This window comes from Peromyscus leucopus, chromosome 11 (assembly GCF_004664715.2).
Source record: "Peromyscus leucopus breed LL Stock chromosome 11, UCI_PerLeu_2.1, whole genome shotgun sequence".
In the NCBI taxonomy this organism is placed as follows: Eukaryota; Metazoa; Chordata; class Mammalia; order Rodentia; family Cricetidae; genus Peromyscus; species Peromyscus leucopus.
In genome coordinates, this window is record NC_051072.1 from 55049373 (window position 1) to 55071247 (window position 21875).

At 46.2% G+C, this 21875-nt stretch overlaps 1 protein-coding gene and 1 pseudogene across 1 annotated transcript in view; one reads left to right on the forward strand and one right to left on the reverse strand.

The window, feature by feature from the left end:
* Arsb (arylsulfatase B) overlaps positions 1–21875 on the reverse strand; it is a 164696-nt gene that overhangs the window by 135760 nt on the left and 7061 nt on the right. Inside the window, exons 2-3 of the mRNA XM_028871646.2 lie at positions 10880–11066; positions 5820–6010 (exon numbers count right to left, since the gene is read on the reverse strand). Of these exons, the coding sequence (XP_028727479.1) occupies positions 5820–6010; positions 10880–11066 (378 nt within the window). The remainder of the gene's footprint in view (positions 1–5819; positions 6011–10879; positions 11067–21875) is intronic.
* LOC114694635 lies at positions 1983–4627 on the forward strand (annotated as a pseudogene).

A 21875-nucleotide genomic window follows, 5' to 3' on the forward strand; every position in this document is an offset into this window, starting at 1 on the left:
CAACAATAAAAGGCAAGTTAGTTAAGCACAGAGAATTTAAATAGGCATTTCTCCAAAGATGTAACAAATTTTCATAACCAGAGGACTGCTAAACAAAAATTGCAGTGAGACACTGTTTCATACCCACTAGGATGCTTAGAGTGTTTAAAATAGGAAACAATAATGTTGGTGAGGCTATGGCGAAACTGGAATCCTCAACTGCTCTTAGTAGGAATGTAGAGTATGTAGACATTGAAAAAGCAGTGTGAAGATTTTAGTGTTACATACCCTGGCCTTCCTATTTCTAGAAAACCATGAAAATGCATGTCCATGTAAAATGTACACCGAGGCTCACTGCAACATTGTTCATAATGGCCAAGAAGTAGGAAAACTCAAATGTCTACAAATTGATGAGTGGATAAATAAAATTTAGAATATTCTTAGTCATGGTATATACCAACGAAACAATCCGGGACAACACAGTTGGGCATTGAAAACATGAAAAGAGCCAATCAGAGGCCATACCTTGCATTACTGCATTGATTTGAATAGTCTGAAGAGGTAAGTCTATGGAGACAAGTAGGTGAGTGGCTGTCTGTGGCTATAGGGAATTCTGGGACAGGAATGATGCGGCACTACTAGCAGGTAGAAATTTCTCGAGTGATGAAATATTTTGAAAGCAGACTGTGGTGATGACCAAACACCTCTGAAGTTTCCTACTTAATTGCATACTACTTTAAGTGGGTGGATTTTATGCTATGCAAATTAGGCCCCAGTAAACATGTTCAAAAGATGACAGAAGACCCAAAACCAACCTAAAGGTCAAAGTTCGAGAATGGGACAGGAGAGAAGGCTCTGACCCAGATAAACAATAATATCAACAGTCTGATGACTATCTGGCTGTGCCATCTGATACCCCAAACCAGCGTGATACCCATTTTATGGATGAATTAACCAAGGCTTTAAGAGGTCAAATGGTATGCGCTCGTACCATTAATTGATGAGGCGTTTCCTACTGGCAACCTCACTATTATGAAGGTGACATGCACTGATACGTTAGGTAAAAATAAAGAAACATTTGCAGGGCTTTTGAACACATTTTTGAGGAAACACAGTGTGTTGTTAGTCTTTGATGCTGAGCCAAATAAATGTAAGGCCAATTTAATTCCTGGAAGTAAGAAGTATGGTCCACAAGGTCTGTTTGTTTGTTTTTTCTGATGTCAGTTCATAGCATTCAGCATCTGTGGTATTCCTAGCCAACCTCTTCTCCTTAGGGGGCCACTCTGCAGATATCCCTTGCACTGCGCCTTACAGAATTCTCCAGTGAGCTGAAAACCCTCAAAGAGACAATCACTGACTTCAATCCAAGAATGAGCACATTATTCTGTTAGAGTAATTGAGGCACTGAAACCATAGATGAAGGAGGCAGAAAGGCAGATGGGAGGGGCTCACTTCACTTGTTTGTTGCTGTAAAATTGTTTTAAATGATACATACATCCCTTTGATAGCGTGTGTGCAATCAGTTAGGGGGGTGCAGACGCATGGTAAGAGGAAGGACCGTTCGTACAGGGAGCTCAAATAGACACCCAAAAGTTTATTTGGAGTCCAGATATTCCAAATTAAATGTTAAAATTAAATTTTATACACATATCCATGAAAAACATTTCAAATTCCCATTCCTAAACTCTATACCCACACTTCTAACACCATTTTGCTCTGCCTCTGCTCCTCCACACACACACTTTCCCCTCCATCCATACAGGTCACACTGGTACTCGGGCCCCTTCTGTCTCTGACATCCAAATTAAGACAATTTCCTCCCAACTTGTGCCAGGGCAAAGAGAGAGTCTCCACAGGAGTTCTTGTTTTGTTTTCTTTAGGAAGCTTCTAGTAGATAAGATGCAGAGATCTTAGAGATGTTTTAGATCTTTTTCTTTCTTCTTTTTTTAGTTCTTCAAAGTGCTACTGTGCTATTTTCAACAGAAAGTCATGTTATGAATAGATTACTTTTTTTTTTAATGAATGTTACCACTGTGAGAGTCACCCTGCCATCAGGGAGAAAGGACGTCCCTTCCTGACACATGTAACGCCATTAGAAGTGTCCCCACGCCCAGCATCAGCAACTCAGCTGCCACACAGCAGCTCTATCGATTTTTTCCCTCAGCTGCCCCTTAAAAGCAGGCACATTTTTAGTTGACTTGTGGGTACTTCATGCGAATTCCTTTAGTGACTTCCATCTTACAAGTGCCATGTTATGACCTATACATGGCGCCCGACAGCCTAGCCCCGAATCAGGCTCAAAGATGTCACCAAGATCAGCTCCTGAAAGCCGGTGAGATGCATCCCTGTCTTGAGAACTGAAACTGGAAGATGTGTGTGAGCTGCCTTGTGAAAATGGTCGGGTTGCTGCTGACTATTATCTCCTTCCTCCCTCATGCCTGTGCCTGGGGACATTGGGAAGGACGTCGACTTCTTCAGAGCATCTAAGACACAACAGGCAGGAAGCATCCATCCCCCATCTGCTGACTTTGTAATGCTGTCTGTGGGCAGTGCCATGTTGACAGCACCCCTCCCATAGCATGTGAGCTCTTGAGGTCTATTAGTGTCCCCCGTTCCGGCCCTTTCCCCACCAGCCCAACTCAACCGCCCACCCACAGAGAACTGCTTCTCCGCAGCTGCTTCCTCTTAGCCGCCTGATGTTACGAGGCCCCTGGGTGACAATACCGTTTCGTTCATGTCTCTAAACATTTGAGAGAACATTTCCCTTTCTTCATGTTTCACGGCAGACACGGTTGTCTCAAGACATCAGCATGGCGCTCTTAAAAATCCAGAGTGAGACAAAGTCTGAGGGCTGAGGCGCAGTGGACATTTCGAGGGCCACTGACCCCGCAGCCTGAGAGCCCTGCACCGCCTTTCGGGGAACCCTGAGCACACTGTTATTCCTGCAACCATGTCCACCAAGGAGAACGCTAATGCACCGGCTGCCTGGCTCAACAGACTCAAGAACACGGGAAAAGACAGTACTGAAATGTGGCGCCGCTGAATAGATGTTCATGTGGAACTGAGGAAAGCGAAGAAAGATGAGCAGATGCTGAAGAGGAGAAACAAAGGTCAGCTCCTTTCCCGACGATGCTACTTCTCCACGCAGGAAACCCGCCCCAATCAGGGCACTGTTAACTGGTCTGTGGAGGACACTGTGGAAGGCATGAACAGCAACCATGTGGAAAGCCAGCTCCAAGCTCCTCAAGTTGCTCGGAAACTGCTTTCTAGGGAGAAATGGCCCCCTATGGACGACATCATCCGGGCTGGTTTGATCTCAAAATTTGTGTCCTTCTTGGGCAAAACTGGTGGTAGTCCCGTTCCGTGTGAATCTGCGTGGGCGCTTACTAACATCGCACATCTGAACAGACCAAGGCTGCGGTGGATAGGGGCGCTGTCCCAGCATTCCTCTCTCTCTTGGCGTCTCCCCCTGCTCACATCAGGGAGCAGGCTGTATGGGCTCTTGGAAACATTGCAGGTGACGGTTCAGTTTTCTGAGACTTAGTTATCAAATACGGTGCGGTTTGATCCACGGCTGGCAATTCTTACAACTGACCCGTCTTCCTTGGCGTGTGGTTACTTACGTAATCTTACCTGGACACTTCCAAACCTCTGCACCCCCCTCAGCTGCTGATGAGCAGATTCTTCCTACTTGAGGTGTATCCTGCATCACAATGCTCCAGGAGCATCAGCAGGTCCCTGCTGGGCTATTTCCTACCTGACTGATGGTCCATGTGAGCGCACTGAAACGGGGGTGAAGACCGGAGTTGTACTCAACTTGTGATGCTTCTAGGAGCTACTGAATTGCCAACCGTGACTGCACTAAGAGCCATGGGGAATACTGTCACTGGAACAGATGAGCAGACTCAGACTGTGACAGACGCAGGAGCACTTGCAGTCTTTCCCAGCCTGCTCACAAACCCCAAAACTAACATTCAGGAGGAGGCCACGTGGACGAGGTCAAACATCACAGCTGGACGCCAGGACCAGATACAGCAGGTTGTGAGTCATGGCTTCCTCCCGCTTCTTGCTGGTGTCCCCTCTGAGGCAGAAGCCACAGAAGGGAGCTGTGTGGGCTGCAGCCAACCCCCCTCGTGGTGGGACACTGTGTATCTTGTTCATTGCAGTGTAATAGAACCTTCGATGAACCTCTTGAGGGCAACGGATACCAAAACCATTCTGGTGCCTCTTGATGCCATTTCTGGTATCTTTCAGGTTGCCGAGAAACAGGGTAAGACGGAGACTCAGTATAATGACTGAAGAGTGTGGAGCCTGGGACAAGACTGAAGCACTGTGGAGCCATGAAAATGAGTCTGTAGACGAGGCCTCGTTAAGCTTGACTGAGAAGCACTTCTCGGTGGAGGAAGAGAAGATCAGAATGCGGTGCCAGAAACAACCTCTGAAGCTTTGCCTTCCAAGCTCAGGATGGGGCTCCCGGGACCCTTAACTTCTAACATCCAGCTGAGGCACAAAGTTGTTAGCTACGCGCTGTGTTCCTCATAAATTTGTCTTACTGTTTCTCTACTAAGGACTCTTTTTACATGTGGTTTGTTCATTGTAGCACTTTCACAAAGAAATGATACTTGAACGGTTGTGAACTGTATATACTATGCCAAACTGTCCTCTGAGTTTCTTATTTCTGTGTGGAATTTCATATCCTGCAGTGTTCTGTAAATAAGATTAGGTTCCACTCTTCAAATAAATAAATAAACAAATAAATAAAAATCCAAAGTGAAGCAAAGCTGAGACCAGTCACCTGGGAAGATTCCTCATGCTGACTAAGACAGAAGCTGGGAGATTTCATACAGACAGGGAGTCATTAGCGGGTCACTAAGTCTGAACAGGTGTGCAAGCCAGAGCCCTCATCAAGACCTATGCTGAGTACCTCCAGGCGTTGTCAAAGAGACCAAGTGTGGAAGGACGGACCTGCACATTCTGGAATCCTCCATGTTAGGCGGGCTCCCACTGAAGGACATTTCTTGGGAGTGTACTAATACAACTCACAAGGACACTCTTGTGAGCCCCATATCTAACAACATAAATATCGGCCCCCCTTCAAAAGCCCTCAGATTGCTAAATCCAGACAGTCTGGGTTTAAGGCTATTCACAACTCCTTTTTGACCTGCAGCTAAGTCTGCACATGATATACCCAACAGCTTACTTGTGGTTCGTTCCTGTGAAAACCAATATAGCAGGCATACGAATTTTAAAAACTCAGTATTTAAGATGGCCATTTCCTTTAAGTTGATCAATGAACACCAAATAAAGCAGCCACCTTTTGCTTTCTTGGTAAAAACTGGTCCACCGATTCTAAAATTAACATGGAATACAAATGGTTGAGAGTAACCAAAATAATCATGAAGAGAAAAGGGTAAGAGGAGAGGACTTTCTCTGACCCCTGAATTCCTAACAGTTCTCTAGAATGGAGCCTTGCCTTACACACAGACACGTGGATCCAGAAGCCTGGTTTTGTTACCCACTTTATAGTGCATGCATACAGAGCATCCTAAGAGTAAGCAAAGCGGGGTATCCTAGGAGTAAGCAAAGGCCGGTGGTGGTGGCGCACACCTTTAATTCCAGCACTTATGAGGCAGAGCCAGGTGGATCTCTGCGAGTTCAAGGCCAGTCTGGACTACAGAGTGAGTTCCAGGATAGCCAGGGCTACACAGAGAAACCCTGTCTCGGAAAACCAAAAAAAAAAAAAAAAAAAAAAAAAAAAAAAAAAAAAAAAAAAAAAAACAAAAAAAAACAACCCTTTAGAAGTAACAGAATTTTGATAATATTGAAGAAGGAAGCCTTACCTTCTCTGGTGGGTGGTTAGCTATGAGGGTTGTAGCCCTTTTGCTAAATATGTTTGTTGAATAAATATTTGTATACTCTCTCGCGGGTTCTTCACCGTCTCGGAAGTCGAGGGCACACCGGGTAACGTTCAAAGGCTCGATCAGCGCGCAGACCTCGTGGGTGTAATAGTCTTCACTGCCTAGGAGGTACCCTACAAGAAGAAAGGGAGACCAAACAGTGGGCATGGCAGAGAGCTTGTGAAGCGAAGGAACGTTCCAGCATTTAATTGCCTGAGGCAATTGATTGCCCGTGACGAGGCTAATCAAATGACAAGGCTAATCAGAGCTACATTTCTTAACATCTCTATGTTTGTTCGTCGACACCATTAAAATGTGCTGCATAGAAATCCAAGCCCTTTCTCACGCGAGTCTTTCAGAGCTCGATGTTATCCTGTCAACTCTTTGTGAGGGGACGATTCCCTGGAAATGGGTTTTGAGGAATCAGAGTTCAAGTTCAGTAGGCAGGAAGATGTTAATCCTTTAAAGCTAAGAGAAAAGACAATACACTGGTAATGTGATTTGTTAAGAGGTTTTAATGGTACGATAATAAAAACAGGATTAAGATCATGTCATTTGTTGTTACTGCAGTTGGGAGACTGACGCCTGCAGTTAGTTATGGAGGAGGCCTCAGCAGGAGTTATAGTTAGTCAAATGCTGACACCCACTGGTGGGAAGACACAAAGCTTTCCAAGCACAAGCTCTCTCCGATCGCTTCCCAGCTCCAGGTCAAAGCAGAGCATTCTATATAGACCGTTCCACATACAGCAGAGCATTCTATCTAGACCGTTCCACACACAGCACCTACTATTTCGAGCCACGCTGCTCACTGAGCTGAACGGCCTGTCGACCTCGCTGTTTCTCTAGCAGGTTCCCCTCCCACGACAGGGACTGACGCGCAGGAGACAAGAGTCTGCAATAGCTGTTCCGCAAACGTGCCATGTCTTGCTGAAGTATGAAAGCAAGCTTTATCGTGATTAAACTCGAAGACTTGCTCAGAATAAGTCAGTCAACACAAAGGAGAAGGTAGTGAGGCCCAGGGCTGGGGGCTGGGGGGAAGCTGGGGTGACTGCTCGTGGAATTTGGTTTCTCTTGTGAGTGATAAAAAGTCCCACAACTGGACTGTGGTGATAACGACACAATCTGTCAACGTGTTTAAAAATCACTAAATTAAATTCCTTAATTGGGTGAACTGTGTGGTGTGTGAATTACACCCCAATACAGCTATTAAAAAGAAATAAACTTTCCTGGGATCTTAGCTATATTCTTAAATATATTCCTTTTTATTCTTAAAATGATGAAAAATGGGCCCGGCTCTTTCCCTTTCCATGAATTTTCTCCACAATGATAATTAAGAGTCTTATTCAACTTACATAATGATTCAGTTCATTGTAGCTTAACTGTTTTCCATGATCCAAGGTCAGGTGCTAAATATAATTAGTATATTGACCTTAAGATAATTTGTTATGTGATTTTCATCTATAGTTATAGCAAAGAAATCCAACATGTTTATTACTTAATGTGAAATAGAAAATATGTATTCACAAAAACTAATTTCAGGGCTGGTGAGAGGGTTCCATGCGGAAAGGTGTCTGCCACCAAACCTGACGGCCTGAGTTCGATCCCTGAGTTCCACACAGTGGAAGGAGAGAACTGACCCCTGCAAGCGTCCTCAGACCTCCACACGCATGCTGTCATGCACACATATGTGTGGACACACGCGAGCACACAGAGAAATAAATAAATAAAATGAAGAATAATTTCAACCCTTCCCTTGGAAATTAAAGTGATGAGGACCTAGTTTGTGATTTTAACATCGATGAGGTTATTAGAGTTTGGAGAGAAAACTTCAGGTTCCCTAATATAAACTATCACTGTGAAGGACATAGGCACAGGGTATATTCGGTTATAAGAATCATAAATATTAAATGATATGACCAATAGGAGAACTGTAGAAACAGAACTGGCTCCTCAAACACTTGCCCAAACTGAGCACAGAACCAGGGACAGTCACACAGTGCCTTCACCATCGCAACTCACAAACTTGAACTTGAAGGCTGAACCTAAGGATGACAGCAGCCCGTGTTTTTGTGAAAAGTCTTTAGGAAATACTTTTGAACAACTAAATCCGTGTAGTAGAATATTATTTGAAGGTGTGCTACTTTTGCTTATGTTGCCTTTGTTTTAACTCTGTGAAGCTGTGTTACAAAGAGCTGAACGGCCAATAGCGAGGCAGGAGAAAGGATAGGCAGGGCTGGCAGGCAGAGAGAATATATAGAAGGAGAAACCTGGGAGGAGAGGAAAAGAGGAAATAGCCAGAGAAGGAGAGGACATGAGGGTCCAGCCACCCAGCTACACAACCAGCAAGCCACAGAGTAAGAGTAAGAGAATGGGAAAATCCCAGAGGCAAAAGGTAGACGGAGATAATTTAAGATAAGGAAAGCTGGCAAGAAACAAGCCAAGCTAAGGCCAGGCATTCATAAGTAATAATAAGCTTCCGTTTGTGATTTATCTGGGAGTTGGGTGGCGGGCCCCCAAAAATATTAAAAATTCAAACAACGAATCTGTGTCCTTCAGCAGTTTTATTAAGTCCACGTCAGCACAGTTACCCATCATGGGTGGACTTCCTTGGCTGTGAAAGCATTGACAACAGCCTAACTGCTTTCAGCAGGACAGTAAACTACAGTGCTAGATGGCTGTGTGCTCCAAATATTCCTCTTGACTGCACGTCTCTCTTCGTGTGAATGTGGGAACCGGTCTGTCTAGGTCCAGGGTAGACCTCAACTCTCACAAAGGTGTATGGTTTCTGCCTTTTACGTGAAGTTTTTAGTTTGTGTCTGTGTGTAAGCGTAGGTTTAGGCCAAGGGACAACTCTGATGTCACTGCCAGGAGCTAGCTCCCTGATTTTTGGTTTTTTTTTTTTTTGTTTTGTTTTGTTTTTTTTTTGGTTTTTTCGAGACAGGGTTTCTCTGCGTAGTTTTGCGCCTTTCCTGGAGCTCACTTGGTAGCCCAGGCTGGCCTCGAACTCACAGCGATCCGCCTGGCTCTGCCTCCCGAGTGCTGGGATTAAAGGCGTGCGCCACCACCGCCCGGCAGCTCCCTGATTTTTTGAGACAGGTTCTTTTCCTGACTTGCCAATTAAGCTAGGTCGCCTGGCCACCCATCTCCACAGCCTGTATGCCAGGACTAGAACCTATGTGACACCCGCTGCTTTCACTTAGGTCTAGGGATCGGACTCAGGTTCACCGGTGCCAACACTTTACCAACTGAAGTATCTCCCCAGCTGTCCTACTAAAATGGAAGTACACAACTTGGATTTTAATAAGGATTTTTAATACCCCCAGTCTGTCAAAGGACAGACAGTAACACATCCTCTAGCAAAGGGCTACATGAAAAAAAAAAAAATCCCCAAGGTGCACAAGGCATTCCTCTTGAATTTCCAGGATGTGAAATCAAAGAAGGTTGATTTTTAACAGCTACTCAAGGGCGCTGAAGACTTGTTCAGACTGAGCCCGAAAGGATGTCACGGCTGGCTAGCAGTGCTGCAGCACCCTGGGTAGGAGAGGACACCCCTGCTCTCCTGTCCGACATGCCTGCATCCTGACCTCAGCTTTAGATGCAAGTGCTTGGCTGCATCCGTCCGGGCGTATGTGGATCCGCTCCTTTTCACCAAACTCTGCTTTGGCCTTCCCTCACATGGAAGCAAATACCTAAAAACAAGCTATGACGGAGCCATCACTTTAGGATTGGAGTGACGCTCTCCACTCTGCCTTCTTCCCAAGACGCTTCTCTCACAGCTAAGAGTCGGTAGCAGCTTCCCTGTCCCTCAATACCTCCTGCCCACTTAGCCTGTATTAACGTCCTCTTGCAGACTCTCCCTCTACATCCTGCCCTTGCCCTTCCGACATAAGAAGCCTCGTATCTTAGACTTGAATGCAAAGTGCTCCTGGAGCCAAGCAGCTTTTTACATTTTAATCCTTCTTCTTTTTTTTTTTTTTTTTTTCAATGTGGTACATTTACATTATTCCATGTCTTACCAGTCATTTCCAATTTTGTTATCCTACTTAAATGTTTATGTTAAATATGCATCCAGTTTGGAAGAAGCAGATGGGAGGGAGAGAGAGAGGGAACTAAACAGGCAGACAGAAAGTCAGCTCAACATGAAAGAACTTGACAGAAAGACACACCCTTGGCAGCAAGCAGGTCAGTAATGATAGCAGTTTATAACAGGTTTACAGTGTCACACTTGAAAACAAATGTTAGATCGCACATTTACTCTCCAGTTTCTCATTATTGCTTTATTATCTCCCACTACCATTTTTTATTATCTCTCTAGTTGTTACTAATTTTTTAAACTGGTTTTTCTCAGCTGGGCAGTGGTGGCGCATGCCTTTAATCCCAGCGCCTGGGAGGCAAAGGCAGGCAGATCTTTGTGAGTTCGAGGCCAGCCTGGTCCACAGAGTGAGTTCCAGGACAGCCAGAGATACACAGTGAAACCCTGTCTGGAAAAAACCAAAACAAACAAACAAAACAAACAAATAAATGGACTTTCTCCAACCTAGTAATTCCAGGAACAGATCTCACAGGTAGGAGAATATGCTTAGGGAAAGTGAGTCCTCTTCCCCCCCCCCCCCCCCCCCCCGGAGAGGGAGCTTTAAACACAGGCCATAGGGAAAAAGTATGTGAACTCCAGTGAAGGAAACACAAAATCTGCCTCTGATTCCATAAAACTCCACCGCTATCATCTTTAGGTAAGAAGATTCTAGAGTGCATAGCGGTCTCGGATATAAACTCCCCTGACACTTCGCCTTAGCGCTCCGGCAAAGGCTGGAGCACATCCCCACCCAGAGCTCAGCACGGAGCTGGCTTATGGAGGGAGCATCAGAAAGTCACCCCACTATGGTGCTGGCTGATTTACTCTGTGCTCAAGTTCCCAGTCATTTTGTTTGATGACACTTGGGTGTGTTTTAGGAGCTGGCTGCAGCAGGCCTGTGCTGTTAAAGAAACATATGCATTTCCATTACCAAAGTAGGTATCGAATCCTCGGCGTGTGGGCAGACATTCCTTCTGGCACATCCCCAGGTGCCACTTCCCGACCATATGCGTAGCATAGCCTGCTTCCTTTAAGAGCTGGGGCAGGAGTTTCTCATCCAGGGGCACACAGCTGGGCTGACAGGTCCTGATGAGGAGATGCTGTAAGCCCGTATGGATCTTAAATAAAGAGGCAAACACAGAACCACGGATTAATGCCCTGGAAACGTTGTGAAGGAATGGATACAGCAGCCACCTAAGCCCAGGATCTGGATGTCCAGGTGTGTTCTGAAAGGTAGTTTCCCCACTGACATGGTAAGGTAATGGACACAAATAGGAATTGGATGTAGGAATAAAAGCATTTCAATAAACCAATATTTTCAACAAATATTTACCAAGGCACTATTTCGGGAACAGGTAATTTATTCTATCAAGTGTAGCACGAATCTTAAAGGGTCTTATTAATAAAAAAAAAAAAACACCATGGGAGCCAGGTATTGGGGTGAACACTGAAAGATGAGAGAAACAGAACAAGCCACAGCCAACCTCACCTCGCCAATTCCTCAGCTGATCTTGTTTCCTCAGACTGAAAGCCTCTGAGTCCTCATCCAAATGGATCTCAGCTGAACTGCTGCTAAAAGCCCAAAAGCTTAATCAGGCTCTAGTTCCTGGTCTTCATGCTTTATATACCTTTCTGCTTCCTGCCATCACTTCCTGGGATTAAAGGCGTGTGTCACCATGCCTGGCTGTTTCCAGTGTGGCTTTGAACTCACAGAGATCCAATCGGATCTCTGCTTCCGGAATGCTAGGATTAAAGGCTTGTGCTACCACTGCCTAAACCTATGTTTAATATAGAGACAGTTCTGTTCTCTGACCCCCAGATAAGTTCATTGGGGTGCACAATATGTCAATCACAATCAAGGAAAAGGATTCTAATCCCACTGCATGTGAGAAGTTGAAATCTGATTAGAAGGGGCATCTCTATTCTTTGAGGACTTGATTTTTTTTAAAGACTTATTTAATGGTATGATGAAACTGATAGTTCATGATTCTTATTCGACTAAGTAAACCATAATCTGGAAAGACGCGGAGCCTTTCGAGAAAGCACTCCACAGACTGCTGCTTGGGAATGGCTCACGAAAGCATTTCCAGGGCACAGGCTCTCCATAGCATCCAGCATTAAGAGACAAAGACTTGTTGAGTTTTAGAATTATAAAAATGTAATTTCTAGAATTTCAGAAGTTCCTTGAATTTTAATGGGAATATACTCCTAATAAACCCTTCACAAATTGAAATGATCATAAATTGTAAAATGCATTTAATAAAGGTAGCCTAGAGGAGAGTGTAAGTTAGACGAGCCCACCTCAGAGCCTCACACTTACACACAAGCCCCCTTACAGTACAGTGCGGAATGCTCCCTGTGATTTACAGACCACCGCACTGGAAGTGAACAGAATGGCTATGTGGGCTTGATGTCTGAACTGTTATAAAGCTGAAAAGTATTCACCTGAACCATGATAAATCAGATACTGTCTCTAAGTGAAAAGACTATTAAAATATCTCTCCCTTTCCCACACAATGGGGAATTGTAAGCCTTTATGAGGCCAGACTTTCTTTATCTACTTTCATCTAAACAACATATTCAGGTCAGACAGGTTGGACAGCAGAAGCAGTTCAACAACCTAGCTCTCTTTTATGAACAGAGGAGATAACACACACACACACACACACACACACACACCAAAAAATGCTAAGCTTCATGGTTGTTGTAGAACGTACACTCATTTTTTCATACTTGGTTTTTGGTAATAGATAACGGGCCAGTTATTGTCATTTAAATTGCAAATGGTATAATTTGTGTTTACTCTTTTGGTCCTCAATATTTTTTAAGCAAGAGCAGATAGCCTAAAGACCAACAAATTTGAAAACAGACTGATAAGGACCACTGTTTTGAAGAAACATAGGCAAGGCGGTGACAAGTGGCATGATATAGTTGGCCAAAGGACACTTCTCTGAAGATGTGTGTGAGGAGTCAGCCTCGTATAGATGGAAGTCACACCAGCCCTTACCCTGGATGGCAAGAGCACTCGGGATTTGTCCGTTGCATTTGAAAGCCAGTAAACAGAAGCCTGGGGGGGGGGAGGGCTGGGCCAAGCTCTTGTGCTGACGGATGCTACCACACCCCTGAGGATGGATGCAGCACCCCTCCACCGGCCCTGGCCTTCCTTCCCTGGCGTTAGGAGATCCTGTGTTTCCTTAGGGCAGCGGTTCTCAGCCTTCCCAGTGCTGCCACCCTTTAATACAGTTCCTCATGTTGTGGTAACTACCAGCCATAACATTATTTCATTGCTACCTCATAACTGTAACTTTGCTACGGTTGTGAACTGTAATGTAAATATCTGGTATTCACGATATCTGATGTTTGATCCCCAGAGGGGTCACGACCCACAGGTTGAGAACAAATGCCTTAGAAACACAGGACTCTGAGGACAGTGAAGGCTGTGGGTGCCAGCTCTCAACCCAGGCAGAACTTTAGCACTCTGTTTCACTAAAGGTGGGTATCAAAAACTTGCTGCTAATAATTCCTTAAATGTGTTTGCGGGTGACTGGCGTGCCGCATAATATAATGCAGAATAGGATAAAGCAGGAATCCAAATCTGCCGTGGCTCTATCACTTAGAAGCTCTGTGACCTTTAGACAGTAAGATCGTGGCTTCTGCGACTCACTTCAGTCTCCACATTTCTAAGATTATCTTCATCTGTAAAGGAGGGAGCGCAGCAGTATCTGCTTCCTGTGGTTTGCACAGGATCAAACCAAGTGGCGGCTGGTGCCAAATGCACACGGACTACTCAACAATGGTGACGGCGACAGCTGTGAGCAGTTATCAATAGCACAGCTCCTGTCCTGTCCTGGTAGGCTTCTCTGCTGATGTGATAAAACCCTGACCGGACCTGCCTGTGGGAGAAAAGAGTTTAATCTGCTCACAGACTGACTGTAGTCTGTCACAGAGTGACTCCGAGACCTTGGAGGCAGGAGCTAAGCAGAGACGCTGGCTGCTTTCTCAGGCTTGCTCAGCAGCTACCTTTCTCACAGAGGTGAAGCCCACCTGCCTAACGATGACCCTGCTCACAGTAGGATGGCCCTGCTCACAGTAGGATGGCCCATGCTCACAGTAGGATGGCCCATGCTCACAGTAGGATGGCCCATGCTCACAGTAGGATGGCCCATGCTCACAGTAGGATGGCCCATGCTCACAGTAGGATGGCCCATGCTCACAGTAGGATGGCCCATGCTCACAGTAGGATGGCCCAGGCTCACAGTAGGATGGCCCTGCTCACAGTAGGATGGCCCATGCTCACAGTAGGATGGCCCATGCTCCTCCATCAATTAGCAATCAAGAAAATACCCCACAGACAGGCCCACAGGCCAACCTCATGGAGGCAATTAGCCAACTGTGAGGTTCCCTCTTCACCGGTATTATCAAGCTGGCCACCAAGTTTAATCATCACATCTCCCAATGCTCTCTCCCCGAGGACCAAGGCTTTACAGAGATCTTTCACCCAATCTTGAGCCTGCTTCCTGAACTGTGTTTGACATATGACTATCGTGTACAGTGCACACTGAAACTTCACATCTACCGTTCCACCCGAGCTAAATAAACACACATTTAGCACTGATTTTCTCAAAACTTAAATTGCTAACTACTCAGACCATATAGATCCACAGGCTTACATTTGGATCAGTTTACATGATTTTTAAATTGTATCTATATGTGGAAGGGGGGGTGCTTGTGAACTTGAGCACAGTGATTGCAAAGGCCAGAAGACAGTGTTGGATTCCCTGGAGCTGGAGTTACTGGCGGTTGAGAGCTGCCAGATCTGGGTGCTGAGGTCTGAACTCAGGTTCTCTGTAAGCGCAGCAAACACTCTTAGTTGCTAAGCCATGTGTCCCGCCCCATATTTTGTTTTAAATATTTGGCAATAAACAAATGCAAAGTTCAGATTAAAAAAAAAACCTTTCAGACTTCATTTTCTTTTTTTACTATGAAGTCAGATGAAAGCATTTTCTCCCAAGTTTTGTGAGAATGTGTATGGAGCTGGGATTGAACACAGAGCCTTGTACATGCTCTTCTGCTGAGCTACATGCTCAGCCCTCTTGTGTTTTGAGACAGGGTCTCACTAAATTCTCAGGGAACTGACTCTGTATCCCAGGCTAGCCTCAAACATGTGATCTTCTCACCTCAGCCTCCTGAACACCAGGAATTACGAGGCCTGTTCCATCCAGCCTATCATTTTTGCTGTTTTTGGGTGGGAATCATTAGCCTACAGTGCTGAGGATGAACCATGATCTCCTGCCTGCTAGGCAAGTGTTCCACCACTGAGCTAGAATCGCACATGCCGCATGAACTTTGGATTTTATATTGTGTGTATTCTGTCTGAGTCAACACTGTTGAAATTGTGCTATTATGGCTTGATTCCATGATATCTTTCCATAATTTCCTAAAGGAACCATATGGACTATCTTAAATGTTAAAGTAGGACAAATTCACTGTCATGGTTTCACAGGTAGATCTAAACATCAAAATGTATCAAGTTGCATGCTTCAATTATGTGCAGTTTATTGCATGTTAATCATGCATCAACAAACACTTTTATTTTAAAAACGAAAGTACATTTTCTGTAGAGTCTTATGCCTCTGTCAGCAATAGCTGGACACATGTGGTGGGAATGTTCCAGAGGCCTTTCAGGTGCCTTCCACCAGGTCAAATTCGTTCTCTAGAAGCCAAGACAAAGGACCTGTTGCCCTTCTAACTCTGGCTTCTGATTGAGGTCAGCCAATGGGGAATCATGACCAGAGAGAAGGGTGACAGGACAGAGTGGGCAGCCTTGGGTCAAGTCGCCTCAGCCGGCCACCTGCGCCTCTGTACTGAAGGTCACGCTGAAGGCAGCTTCCCCATATGCACCCCTCCCCCAGGTCACAACAGCCCTTCCTTTCCTCCCTACTAGGCGTGGTAAGAGCTTCACTGATTCTCTCCGCTACACTTTCTGCCCACTCCCACATTCACATCTTCTGAAATAGTCACTTTGCAGAGAAACTCTCCCCAATGTTCTCTCGTTTAAATATGCCATCTCTTCTCTGATGCAATCCTGAGTGCTAAAGATTTTATGATTTCTAGGGAAAGGTCGTTGTCACTCTGCTCTCTCTCTCTCTCTCTCTCTCTCTCTCTCTCTCTCTCTCTCACACACACACACACACACACACACACACACACGCACACGCACACGCACACGCACACGCACACGCACATGCATACAAGCATGTTCACACATACACAAAGAAGGATTCTTTCCATTGCTAACACTACAAGCTTACTAAACAGAAAACTGAGCCAAGGCTCGACCACTTCATAACATACACTAATATCTCACCGAGCAGGATGTAAAAGCAGTATTTTATGGAACCCAAGAGCATCAGTGGATATAAACGTGCAAAGCGCACATGGAAAGCCCATCTATCCCACACAGAGAATTATCTCTGATCACTAGAAAACACTGCCAAGAGGCGCTCTGCAGTTTGGTTTTCCTGTGCCTCAGGCAGCAAGCCAGGCGGTCAGCTGTGACCTGTCTCCCTTCCCAGCGATCATACAGAACGGGGAATGCGTCCTCTTTAGTTCCTGAGAATTTATTTGACCGAGCAGTTTTTACGGCATTATTGGGAAGCAGGAGGCAAACTCTGGAGGACAGCCAGGAACGTGTTTTTGGTCTGTTCAAACCCTGTCTCGAGTCAGGAAGCTGTAATGTGTGGGAGACGCAGTAAACAGGCAAGTGCTAAGCTTGGGCCCCGGCAGCACAGCTCCGGAGCTACCCCACAATGCCTGGGGCAGGCTATCTCGGGGTACAAATGCGAGTCAGAGAAAGAAGGGCGGCTGTAAACCCAAGAAAATCCACAAGTCCGTTCCCAAAACTCATCTTCAACAGCATTCAGAGAGAGGTGTGACTAGAAAAAGTCATAGCTGTAACGTAGGGAAGCCCATGGGTGCCACCACTCACTGCCTTGTGTGACTAGCTCATCTTCATGAAAACAGATCCCCCTACAACCCCCGCCCCTCCAAAGACTGCACTTGACCATCGAGGATCTGCCCTCTGATACCAAAGGTTTGCAGACCCCAGCAGGGGCCTTGCTTTCCATAGATAACTGACAAGAAACCTTTAGTCTTTTTTTCCAGAGACTTGGAGGTGCTTGCTCAGTTAAAAAGAGAAAAACCAAACCAAACCAGCTCTTGCTCTGGGTCTTAGGTCAGAACTTCACCCTCCTTCTGAGGCCCATGCGGTCTACTGATTAACTATGTGTCTGTGCTGGGTGGTTTTTCTGTCAAGTTGACACAAGCTAAAGTCTTCTGAGAGGAGGGAGCCTCAACTGAGAAAACGCTTCCGTAAGATCAGACTGTAGGCAGCCCTGTAAGACACTTCCTTAATTAGTGATTGCCGGGGAGGGCCCAGCCCACGGTGGGTGGGGCCATCCCTAGACGGGTGGTCCTGGGTTCTACAAGAAAGCAGGTTGAGCAACCATGAGGGTCAAGGCAGTAAGCAGAACTCTTCCATGGCCTCTGCATCAGCTCCTGCCTCCAGGTTCCTGCCCTGTGTATGAGTTCCTGTCCTGATTTCCATAAATGATGAACTATGATCTGGAAGTGTGAGCCAAATAAACCCTTTCCTCCCCAGCTTGCTTTTGGTCATGGTGTTTTGTCTCAGCAACAGAAACAAACCCCTGACTACACAGTATCTCAGAGTCCAGGACTTAAGCCACCTTAAGAAACTGTACCAGGGGCACAAGGAACCACTGAAACACACTCGGCAGTGAACGCCATTTCTCTGCCACCCTCAACAGTGGTGGGATAACACCGGGTGGAGCAGAGGGGAAGTGTCCATCTGTCTATCAGCCCTACACAGGTTGAACGCATAGCCTCCATGTACCCGGCTGTTTGTGAAATACCACCTCCACGGCACTTGAGAATTCAGAAAAGTGAGCAGGCCTGCCCCTCTCTCTACCTTATACACCAGGGAGCCTGAAGGGAGGGGTGGAGGTGGGGAGTCTGGAACAGAAGACAGGCACGGGACATGATAGTGGGCAGCCGGGGTTCAGAACTCTCAGCCTGTGCTTTCCCCAGTTTCCTGTGGGTTTTAATCATGGTCAGGAAACACTTGTACCACCCTACAGTTCATTCCTGGAGACGGCCACAGAACAAACGGAGAGTGGGAAATCCGTTCCCTCCCCCTTGAAGTCTTCTGACTGTCAGCTGCCCAGGGTGCTGAAGCCAAGAGCCACAGAACACACATTATGTCTTCGGAGCCTGGCTTGGCCATCTGGCCTGGCCCCGCCATGCTCCAGCCACGGAACTGGCTCACACCACTGACGGTTTTAAGGGCCTCTTTAGTTTGGTGGTGATCGGTGAAGAGCGCACGGCTCTGACTGAACCCATAGAGCGATGTGGTGTGTCAAAAGAACACACAAGGCAGAAGTGGTTTCCGTGATGCCCTGTTTAAATTATGAATCCAACAGGAGTTTACTTAGGGGGAAAAATATAAAGAAATCTGAACACAGGATTTTTAGGAAAGTGATATGATTAAGGAAGTCAAATCAGTAATGATGATAATAACCCGGAAGCAACAGTGTATGCACAGATTTTTTTTTTCAGTTAGAAATTGTTTATGACATTTATTTATGTGTGTGTATGGGTATATATGGGTACGTGTGGGTGTATGTAGGTGCTTGTGTGAGGGCATGTGTGCAGCATCTCACACCGGTGGAGATCAGAGCCTGCAGAAGTTGGTCCTCTCCTCTCCCCAACACGTGGACCCCAAGGGTTGAGCTCAGGTCAGCAGGCTGGGCGGCACGTGGCGGCACGCAAGCGCCCTTACCTGCAAAACCATGTCGCTGTCCTCAGAGTGACCATTCAAATGACCAACCGCCCAGGTCAATCAACTCCAAAAATGCCCCAAGTCAACTGACCACATCCCCTCCACTCCAAACGGATGCCCTTACTTTCTGGTTTCCAGGATCTTGGGAGGTAAATTAAACAACCCCAACAGAGCAAGTCACCCCTGGCTTCCTTGTGTTGGAGTCACAGGCTTGACTGCCGGCCCTCTTGCTGGCTGACATAAAGCTGATGCATCCTTTGTTTCCCCCTCAAATGAGCACGGTCCTAAATTAAAAAAAAAAAAAAAAAAAAAAAAAAAAAGCGCTGGCAACATGATGGCCCCCGGCTGCACACGGCTCTCATTTCCGCCTCCTTGCACACTTTGGCCAGATGATCTCATGACGGCCCCCGGCTGCACACGGCTCTCATCTCTGCCTCCTTGCACACTTTGGCCAGACGATCTCATGATGGCCCCCGGCTGCACACGGCTCTCATCTCTGCCTCCTTGCAGCACACTTTGGCCAGACGACCCTATGACCCTTCTGACTAGCATTACACGTCCTTGTCCAAAGCCTCCCTCCCAATTCTCCTAGCTCCTCCTCCATCTGTTTAATCCAGTTCAATGACTGGAACCCATCAAGGCTGCTGGGGAGCAGGCCAGACCCTGAGGACGAGCAGGGACAGCCGCTAGTGAGGCCCTTGTTTTGACGGACCTTCATGTCACCAAGCCCTCCTCCTCTGCAAGCGTCCCCTGCCAGTCTTGAGGCAAACTTGAAGCAAAAGTCAGGAATCAGCTGCCGCGCATCTGCACAGCCCCTTCCCCATACTTCCTGTTCAAGGTTCCGCTTTGGGGGTGAGGAAAAAGCCCTGAGAGTGTCTTGTCCATTTATCAATAGGATTAAGAAAAATGTGGCGGAGGTCCCTGAGGAAAGAACCGGTGTCATCTTTCACTGTCTGTCTGCTCTGCCAAGGCTTAGAGAGTTCTGGTGCGGAGTGACCTCCTGGGTCCCCAGGGGAAGAACAAGTTGAGATACTAAAAAGAGTCACTTCGTGTTTTCACTGAGACCTGCCATTTTGCTACCCTTTTCTTCTTCTCTTTCTGCGTGCGTGCGTACGTGTGTGTGCGTGTACGTGTGTGTGTGTGTGTGTGTGTGTGTGTGTGTGTGTGTGTGTGTGTAGAGGGTCTCATTACGCAGGCCTAGGGTAGACCAGACTGGCCTCCAACTCACAGAGATCTTCCCAAGTGCTGGGATTAAAGGTGTGCACCACCTTGCCTACCCCTTTCAAAAATTTCTTTAAAAAATGAGCAGGCTCTCGTTACCACTGGGCTACATTTCAAGTCCTTGTCTGCTGCTTGTTTGAGACAAGTCTTGCTTGGTAGCCCAGGCTAGCCTTGCATTCTCTATGTACTTGAGTCTAGCCTCAAACTCCTAGTTCTTCTACCTCAGCCTTCCAAGGCTGGGATTCCAGGCACGTGGCCTCCACCCAGCACAGTCCTAGGACTTGAACTCTGAAGGATCTCCTTCTTGTGCCGGCGCACAGCACATGTATGCTTAGATGTCTCACTGAGTGCTTCTCTGCACCAGAGAAAACCGAAGTCAATCTAACAGAGGAGCCGGGCCTCGGAACAACGACCGACCGTTAGCACTTGGACTAGAGGGCTGAGCAGTGGCTCAGGGGTTAAAAGTACTCGAAGCTCTTACAGAGGACCTGGATTCACTTCCCAGCACCCACGTGGTGGCTCACATCATCTGTAACTCCAGTTCTGGGGATCTGATGCCCTCTTCTTACCTCTGAGGGTACCACAGTACCAGACAGGCAAAACACTCATACACATAAATCTTTTTTTTTAAGCAGACTCATTTTATTGGAGCCTGAATAGATGGCTCAGGGATTAAAAGCACTGGATGCTCATTCAAAGAAGCCAGGTTCAGTTCCTACATGGTGGCTCACAACTACCTGTAACTATAGTTCCAGGGGATCTGATGCCCTTTTCTGGCCTCCATGGGCACCAGGCATAGACACAGCACACAACATACATGCAGGCAAAACTCCCATACATGTAAAAAATAAAATTTAAATTAAAAAATGTTTGCACTGGGAATGTAGTCATAGAACGAATATTGTATAGTGAATCAAGTCAACTTGTTAGAACTTGAAAATTGAGCATTTTCAAGGTCTCTGTTTGAACTAAAAACAGTACAGAAATGCTACCAGGAAATCATTTTCCCTGTAGGCATCATCAAGAAACTAGCAAACAGGGATGGCCAAATGGAAGAAGTTTTCTGTGGGAGACAGAAAAAAACAGCTTTCCCATTAGAAGCTTCTGGATGCATTTCCTAGAAACAATTTTTTTTAAAGATTTATTTATTTATTTATTTATTATATATACAGCATGTATGACCAGAAGAGGGCACCAGGTCTCATTACAGATGGTTGTGAGCCACCATGTGGTTGCTGGGAACTGAACTCAGGACCTCTGGAAGAGCAGGCGGTGCTCTTAACCTCTAAGCCATTTCTCCAGCCCCCTAGAAACAATTTTAAAAATAAGAATGCCAAGCTGGGCATGGCAGTACAGCCTTTAATCCCAGCACTTGGAGACAGAGGCAAGTGGATCTCTGTGAGTTCTAGGCCAACCAAGGTGAGACCCTGTCTCCAAAAAAAAAAAAGTAAAAGAATGCCTGTTGGTTATAGATCCTTAAAAATATACTTGTGTAAAATGCTGTTAGACTGGACACATTCTTTAGGATATAATAATACTAAGTGTATTATTACCGTGGAAATAGCAACAACCAGAGCTGAAGGCTTAACATTTTCATCTTGAACAAGAAGCATTAGGTCCAGAGAGACCCAGCCTTCCTCTGAGCTCCCAGCATGCTTCTGGCCCTTCATTCCCTCAGCGCCCACCACCATCGCCTTGTGGATTCTTAGGGCAAGCTGAATCCAGACCAGGGACTCGCTTCTCTTATTCTTTCCACGGCTGGTTAAAGCCTTAGCAGGATCTTGCCACGGCTGACTGACCTTCAGGCGTCTGTCAATCCTGCCTCCTTGGGGACACTCTCAGGGTCCCG